This window comes from Hyposmocoma kahamanoa, unplaced genomic scaffold, assembly GCF_003589595.1.
Source record: "Hyposmocoma kahamanoa isolate Upper Pololo Valley unplaced genomic scaffold, ASM358959v1 95, whole genome shotgun sequence".
NCBI classification, from domain to species: domain Eukaryota; kingdom Metazoa; phylum Arthropoda; class Insecta; order Lepidoptera; family Cosmopterigidae; genus Hyposmocoma; species Hyposmocoma kahamanoa.
The window spans coordinates 11,630,352-11,639,015 of NW_020654972.1; the positions used below are offsets into that span (position 1 = coordinate 11,630,352).

Genomic DNA, 8,664 nt, shown 5'->3' on the forward strand with positions numbered 1-8,664 from the left:
CAGTTTATGATTAATCTTCAATTCATTATGAGTCGGGCCGGGCACGGGTCTCTTCTAAGGAGAGGGTGAGAATGCGTGTTGGGGAGTTCACACCTTTTTTCCAGGGGTTGTGAACCTTGTTCGACGTGTAAGTATCAGCACGATGTTTTCCTTCACCGACAGCAAAAAACTAGTACTCAAAGTCACATTTCAATAAAGATTGGGACCGTGGACCTCTCAATAGAGAAGTAGTCTTTTTTCCACTTACCTGTCACTGCTACATTGCTTCATGCACATCATAATAATAAATACCTTTCATTATTTTAATAGAAAAACTAAGTTAATATAGTACGACGCAGTCGTCATTTATTTTAATAGGTCGAAAATTATTGGAGCTCAAGCAGTGACTACCATTCACTTAGGTCGCAATATTGACAAACTAAATTTTGACTCATTCTGGGAATTTAATGAGTGAATAATTTCTTGTATTGGCAACACAAACTATTATGAAAATCAACACAAGGGCCGCCATTTCAGCGCTCAGAAAAGCTCGGTAGTGTAGTACATTTTACATCATCTGCTGCTTTATAGACAATGTCTCTTTATTTATCAGACTTGCTGCGTCTAAACAATCCACGTTTTTTTGGAACAGGGGCATTTTTCGCCTCATCATTTTCTTTATCTTCAGATATTGTTTTTATCACTTTGCTATCGTCACTTTTCTTTGCTTCCTGTTTCACATCTTTAGAAGTACTGGGAATCACTTCTTCGGGTGTTTTTACAGCGTTGTCTTGATCAGAACTTGTATCACTCGCTTTTGTCGTGTCTGTTTTGGAACCTTTGTTCTCAGCACTAGTAACTTTGTATTTGTCACTCAGTCTTGCAATGGCACCTCTGCTGACTCTATCAAATTTTACTTCCGGTTTTTTCTCATCAACGATTTCCACTTTAGTATCTACCGCCTCTTTAGGGGATTTTTCGACTGTGTTAGAACGTATGTTATTCTGTTCATTTGTTTCTGTGTTCGTAACGTTTAAATTTAGTTGGTTGTTAGGAGGGGATGTCCGAGTATAGCCGTTTTTATTCAGATATTGCTGTAGTCTTATGTCGACGATTTCGCTCCTCACCAGAAAAATTAAGTACGCTTGATATACTGTAAAAGAAGTAGACAACATCAAAGAAGGAAACTTACACGCTAAGGTTGAATTGTACAAAGATGTCTTCAGGTGATAACTAGCTAATCGAAAGGCCGTAAATGCCACGGCTTTCTTTCTCCTGTCCTTTTGATGATAATACACAGAAACCTATCCCAAACTTATATGACCTAATGTAATGATGGCCTTTCCCGAGTATCTTAACGCGTAACAAGAATAAACTTACGTATAGAAAATACGATGACCGTAGTAAACACGGCGCTGATGCCGATGATCACCATGGAGTACTCGATGATGGTCTTAGCGATGGCTGCCAGCCCGTAGTACGTGTACACCTTCAGTAGCGTAATGTCGGCCTGGTAATTAATGATCAACTATAATTCCACCGCCAAGCACAGGTTACTTGGTTGATGAAATGTGTACAGCCTTACAGGCCGTCTTAGCACGGCTCTTTCAAATTCTGCAAGAATCTGACTGAATCAAAAGCTCCACAACCATAGAAGGAGACCACTAAGACGTTTTGCCGTGTGTAGATTGTTCAATCCAAGTTGATTTTAATTATTAATACAAAGATCGAACACTCAGAAAAAATTCCTTCGATCCGGCCGGATTCGAAAAGACGTCTTCTAGCATACCGCGCCAGACGCTATACCAACTAAGCCACGGAACGAACCAGCAGACCTCACGAATTTTTTCTTATGTGCTTGCGTCGTGTTTTTGTATTTGGTTTTTCAACGACTTTTTAGTCTTAGCGATCTTTGTATTAATAATTATAACAAACTAGTGGAGTAATTTCACAAAAAAATAATTAAATAACAATTCAATAAAAATTTATAATACAAGTTGATTTTGTCAAGATTTTTAGACTATGGTTATATTAGATGATAGAGGTGATGATTACCCTGTGCATGCCGCATAGTAAGACGACGTTGAAGGCGAGCTCGATGGTAGGGTTTAAGACGCCTGTGATGTTAGACGCATCTTCCAGCACCGAGAACTGCACCTGCTTAAAGGTTGGTGCGAATGTGTCGCTCACCGCACCCACTATCAGGATCACCTGGTAAGATAAATAGCTTTTGTGTTAAAATGTTTGATTTTTTTCCCTTGTTATTAGTATGTTCGTCTATTGTGACGAACATCTAACTGCCTCCGTGGCCGAACGGTTACCATGCCGGCCTGCCACGCAGAGGTCCCAGGTTCGATTCCCGGACCGGGAGAAATGTTTGTATGGCTTACATTTATTTCTCTCATGAGTTTGGGTGTAATTTGTGGTTGTCTATGTGTGTGTCCATGGCACCCGCGACACAGGGTTTCCCTAGTGCGGGGCTATGTTGAATGTGTGCGTTATTTACAAAAAAAACCACTACGCAATCTGAATTTAGCTATAATTTTGTGATTATGTATTATTATAATTTATATGACTTGAAACAACAATGTGTTTTATACGGTGTGATTTTTTAAGTAGGACAGTATGGTGACATTCGAAATCTTAGCAGATACAGGGAAAGTGTTTTAGCAATTTATATTCGGTCCTTTTTGGAAAACAAATTTGCCACAAACAGTCATTTTTTTGGTCAAGCGTGAGTTGTCCATAAAAATAAATAACATTGACAATATTTTTTTAATGCTTGTAAGGATCGTTATCATTACACTGTATCGGAAGAAAAAATCTGACAGCAGAAGTTGGTCGCTACGAGCCACCGAGTTTGTATTAAAAAGAAAAGGTCAATATGATTCAATTCTATGGACAACTCATGCTTGACCAAAAAATAAAATTTGTTTTATAAAAAAAGACCTAATGGTTCCTAACACAGTTTCCCTGTAGGTATATGGTTTCGGTTTTCTCCATACGGTTTTATTTAAAAATGCAGTGTATAATAAACATTAATTTTAAAATGGGACAACAATGTAACACAAATTCTTTATATAAAAAAAAGTTGCGGGACAATAATTATTTCACATTTATATATTTAATAGGAACATACATATAAACGAATTTAGAACATGTGAGTACTTACCGAGACAATGATATTGAAATACCCGAGAATCAAGATGCCAGGCCTGAGTGGTACGATGAAGCAGCATTTATTCACCTTATAGTTAACTATACTCGAGTAAAGTTGCTCGAAAAAAGCCTCCATAACTGTGTTTCGACTTATCAGCAAGCCCGAACTGTTATACAGGACACCTCTCGCGATAACATATGGCTCGAATTGCCAAAAAAGCGCCAAAATGTATGTTAATTAGTCGTAATCAGGATGTCCAATTGAGTTAAACAGAAGCTGTTAATGTGCGGACTGTAGAAATGGGACGATGAAGTAATTTTAATTGTTTCCAACTGTATGGACTATGAGAGAATTGAGATTTCCTTAACTCACGTATCACTGTGCGCGTTATCGTTTGCAATTCATTGTTGAGTGCAGATTTCTGAAATTTGGTTAGTGTGAAGTTAAAAACTTTTATGACGTCATGTCCACTAGTTTCTTCCATAACACTACATACAACATAAACCCAGTAATCGTAACTTTTTCCAAAAAGGAAGGATCCTTAGCAAAACTAGGATGCAATGAAAAGTTAAACACGTAATATAATAAAATGTTTGTATTCATTATAAACAATTCCATAATCAAGTATTATAATTTATAACGGATATAAATTCATTAGCATCGCACGAGCTGTAGCACAGTTTAGTTCCTTCAAGTGAATGTACACAAATAGTATAAATTGTCAGCACAATATGTAACATTGCGGTTTTCAATACGAGTTTAACCTTAAGTTACTTTTAGATCAGGTAAGAAGGGAAGTAGAAAATAACAAAGTAAGCTAATTGAATTACAAACGTTAAAGACTCAGTCTAGAAATATGGTTTCAGTCTTCATGTGTAACAAATAATTTGCAACGCACAAAATAACGGATAACTCACGTATTGAAGTCGAATTTTTTGCTCGACCAGTTTCGAAGCAATTCGTGTTCCTTGATCATGAAATTCGGCTTAAATACGTGACTAATCCGTTATTTTTAGTTAAAATAGCTAGCGGGCTGTCGTCTTAACTGTGCTGCATCTCACATCGTGAATAATAAGATCCTCATAAAAAAATTGCCAGTGCGCGATTGGTGTTTCGACACGGAATAAAACTCACAGGAGAAATAGAAACGGACAATGGCGAAATAGAATAAAAGTACGTAAGGGGGACGAATGGAATTCTTAATTAAAGCTTATTTATATAAAACACACCGACACCGTCGTTTAGGGAACACACTGGCAACAGGAGTAGGGAAGCCTGGTCGATAATGCGTCTCGAAAAAAGTCGTTCTCGGTAAAGATGAAATCGAGGAAACGAGAACGGGGCTCGACTACTTCATCAGGGCGTGCACGACGGCGTTCGCGTTGAGCGCCTTCAGGTCGGTGTAGGTCTGGCCCGTGCCGACGAACACGATCGGCTGGCCGGTGATGTAGGTCATGGAGACGGCGGCGCCCACTTTGTCGTCGATGGTGTCGAACTTGGTGAGCACGATCCCGTCGACGACGTGCGGGTCGGCCGAGGAGCTGTGGTCGGCCAGCGCCTGGTTGAACTTGACCAGCTGGTCCACGGCCTCGTTGCCGACCAGCGCCTCGCCCACGAACAGCACCAGGTCGGGCGCGTTGACCTGCGGGCAGAGGGCGTGAGCGGGGGCCGGGCGGGGCGAGGGGCGCGGGCGGGGCGGGCGGACCTTGATCAGCTTGGCGAGCGCGCGCATGAGCGGCTCGTTGTCCTGCATGCGGCCCGCCGTGTCCACCAGCACCACGTCGGCGCGCGCGTCGGCCGCGGCGCGGACGGCCTCGGCCGCGATGCCCGCCGCGTCCTTGCCTGCAAGAGGGCGGGCGTCAGCGGCGGGCGGGGGCGGGGCGGGGCGGGGCGGGGCGGGGCGGGGCGGCACCCACCGTAGCCCTTCTCGTACAGGCGCACGGCGCCGGGGTGCAGCGCGTTGAGGCGGCGCACGTGCGTGCGCAGCTGCTCCACGGCGCCGGCGCGGAACGTGTCGCAGGCCGCGACCAGCACGCTCAGCCCGTTCTCCACCAGCCAGAAGCAGATCTTCGCCAGGTTCGTCGACTTGCCCACGCCGTTCACCTGCACCGATCGCGTTCGCTCACTTCCCGCCGCGGCCGCCGGCCGGGCCGCCGCACCGGTCCGCGGCACGCACCCCGCAGAAGACGACGACGTACGGCCGCCCCTGCTCCTTGGCGTGCATCGCGTCGCGCAGGATGTCGACGCGGCGCTTCGGCGACAGCAGCAGCATCAGCGACTCCGTCAGCGTCGCCTTCACCGTCTTCGCCACGCTGTCGAACGTGCCCAGCACCTGACGGACGTCGCTCGAATTGTAAGTCCAACAAACTATTTTAATAATCTCAGCTTTGAAACGTCGCAGATACCTTGCCCTCGAGCTTGGCGGCCACGGAGTCGCAGAGCTTGTTGGCGATGTCGGCGGCGACGTTCTTGGCGATGAGGTGGTCGCGCAGCTTGTCCAGCGCCGGCCGCATCGCCTCCTCCGTCAGCGCCTTCGAGCCCACCAGACCTGCGAGACCACCAGGCGCGAATCGAACGGGCTTCAGGGCCGAGAACGAAGCCAGTAACCCGATGCCAAATCGTATCAAATTGAGACGTGCAGTAAATTTAGCACATGTTTGTCTTTTTTTGCAAACTTATTATTCGGGTATTACGCGTCTACTGTTAGTATTCTAATAGATGAACATAATTAATATCGCAAAGACATAATACCTTTGAAGATGCTGAAAACACCGAGAGACTTCTTCTGCTGCGGCGCGCTAGGCTCGTCATCCTCGCTGCTGCTCTCGTCCGACTCCACCTCCAAGTCGCGGATGGCGCCTGCCATCTGGCCCACCAGCTAGCGGAGCCGATATTTCAAATTATAACTACGGTTCCTCTTCACAAAACGACTAAGTGCGTAGTCTGAACAAAATGCAAGTGTTGCCGCTAGGAGTTGTCATCAAAATAACATAATTTTATGCGGCGGAGCCTAGAACACAGCAACAAAATTACGTGTGTATCCGGGCTGATGTCGAGGTCGCCGCGGTCGGCGTCCTTGTCGTCGCTGAAGTCGAGGCTGCGCAAGTCGCGCGTGTCGCCGCCCAACGCCCACACGCGCGGCTGCTTCACGCGCTCGGCCTTCGGCGACTTCGCCCCCGGCGACTTCCTGGGACACGGGAAACCCAACGCGGATTGGGAACTTCACTAGTCTTTCAACAGTCTTCATAAACCTCCCATTTGCAGTAATAAATTTTTTTTTAAAGTAGTAATTTAAAATGCTTGTGAACCAAAAACCCAGTAATAGGTGAAATCTAATGTAAATAAAACACGCTAACCAACAACGATGCTGAATTATAATAAGAAATGATAGCACTAATATAAAAGTGATTTTGCTACCAAATAACTGTCATCAAAATAGCATATTTAGTGAAATATCATCTAACAAAAGCACATACTTGACTTCCTTCTGTCCTTTCTTGGCGAGCTTGTTGGCGAGCTTCGCGCGGTTCGCGGCAATCACGTCATCCTCCATCTCAGGCGATTCCTCCACTTTACCGTTTGTCAGCGCTTTGTTCTCCACTATTTTCACTACAATTTCAAGCATACTTTTTATTATTCTTTGGACCTACTAAAAGTGAAACAATATTGTCGTATATAATAGTAGATTGTACAATAAGTTGAGTTTTATGAGTTTTATGAACGAGTTATAATACACTGGTTTTCACTTTGATTGCGAGGAAACTAAACAGCAATATTACAAATAAACGATAACACAACTATTGCCAAGAAAAAATAAGGACTTTCCACCAATGTACTACTTTTTTTTCTACATGTGACTCAGGTCAGACTTCATAATGCTCAATTATATTTTACAAGCTTTTATTTTCAAATAAATGATCGTTCAAATAAACGAAGAAGTTTAATATGCTAAACAAAGACCAATTTAAGTCACTCTTAGATTTAAAATCATAAATGATACTTTTATAACTAACTTGTTAGTAAAGATACTCACCAGACTTCTTACTCTTCTCCTCTCCTTTCCTCTCAATCATAGATGCGACAGTCTTCTTGGACTTCAGTGAGTCCTCAAATGTTCTCATTTGTTTTGGAATCTTTGCTTGTGATTTAGCTGAAACATGTATATCGCATTATACTTCATTAGGGACAAAAACTGCACTACTAAGCTAGAACAAGTGCTTTTATTACTAATTTATACAAAATTATATACTACTTATAAATTATATACACTAAAAAAAATATCATCCACGAATTACTATTATAATGTTCATGTTGCCACTGAATTATAACATCTTAAAAATGAGATATTAGTTAATAGATAAATGTATACTTATAAAACTCACCCCAACTTTCACATTCCCTTAAGATCTTATCAAACGCAGTCTTGAAATCAAAGTCAATAATATGCCGTCCTCCTCGCAGCTCATTCTTGTACTTGTCTCTGAACTCCAAGTGGACATCGTTGAGGAACTTATCCACATAAGACAGTTGCAGAATGCGCTGGTACGCAACCACAAACACCAACTCAAACTCATTGTCCAGCTTGTACTGGAGAGTTAGAGCGTTATGGTTGAAGGAATTGTTGCCAGAACGCTCCTGTGATTTAAAATATAATACAAAAACGATGATGTTATATAGTGATCCATGTAATTTAGGGAATTTCTTGTGTTTGTAGTAAAAAGACTTTGAAAAACAAAGATACTTTGAAAAACTTTAATTGAATTTATATGTTATCGTGTCTTATAAAATGACGATATTACTGTACGATTTGTATGATACGACGTTACTGTACTTAAAAGTTAGAGGTATAAACATTGCAAAAGCCTCCAGATAGATGTAAAACTGATAAGGCACAAAGACCAAGTGCCCCTCCGTAAGCTCTATTTCATTGTTAAAAAGTTGATTGTGCCACATTTTTTCGACGTAGTAAGTGCTATGGTTTGCATATTACGTACCACTAATCTGATTAACAAGGCCAGGCGTCGCAGAAATAATAATTAACTTACTTGTAAAATCACACTTCGGATTAATGCGTTCACAGACGGTGAAAAAATATCGCTAGTACTCTGAAAACACCACAGTACAATGCCTCCTTTACTGAAGATGCTAAATAAGTCCAACATTTTGTTCAATTTGCTGAAAAATTACGTTTTTTAAATTAAAAAATCAGCTGTTTTCGAGCTTAGTGGCAACGTAGTGAGAGTTATTTGACAATTTTGACATAAGAATGACAACTCACACAACACTATTTTTTTTAATTATTTAAGAAATGAACATTGGCCAAAGCCAATTCCGTAAACAGATAAAGAACAGGGGGCCAATCGCGCTATTTTCGCAAGGTTTAACCGTACAACATTTGAGGTTATGGTTTTGGTTAATTAATGGTTCTACCGACGCACAAAATGCAATCGCGCTATCAGTTTTAATGAACCTAAACCTCAGTTAAACCTCAAACTATAACCTCGTATTAAATTTTAAGAGACGTG

At 42.2% G+C, this 8,664-nt stretch overlaps 2 protein-coding genes across 2 annotated transcripts; both read right to left on the bottom strand.

Annotated features, from left to right (window-relative positions):
* Positions 1-274: 274 nt before the first annotated feature.
* Positions 275-3,674, bottom strand: LOC113238267. Its single transcript, XM_026475079.1, has 4 exons — positions 3,152-3,674; positions 2,035-2,190; positions 1,360-1,489; positions 275-1,132 (listed from the first exon to the last, which is right to left on the bottom strand). The coding sequence occupies exons 1-4, from the start codon at positions 3,272-3,274 to the stop codon at positions 582-584; spliced, it is 960 nt and encodes a 319-aa protein (XP_026330864.1). The 5' UTR covers positions 3,275-3,674; the 3' UTR covers positions 275-581.
* Positions 3,675-3,736: 62 nt separating this feature from the next.
* Positions 3,737-8,376, bottom strand: LOC113238140 (signal recognition particle receptor subunit alpha). The gene is made up of 11 exons (XM_026474881.1): positions 8,185-8,376; positions 7,522-7,774; positions 7,173-7,289; positions 6,616-6,748; positions 6,173-6,326; positions 5,891-6,017; positions 5,545-5,687; positions 5,316-5,471; positions 5,056-5,242; positions 4,845-4,981; positions 3,737-4,781 (listed from the first exon to the last, which is right to left on the bottom strand). The coding sequence occupies exons 1-11, from the start codon at positions 8,299-8,301 to the stop codon at positions 4,488-4,490; spliced, it is 1,818 nt and encodes a 605-aa protein (XP_026330666.1). The 5' UTR covers positions 8,302-8,376; the 3' UTR covers positions 3,737-4,487.
* Positions 8,377-8,664: the final 288 nt, after the last annotated feature.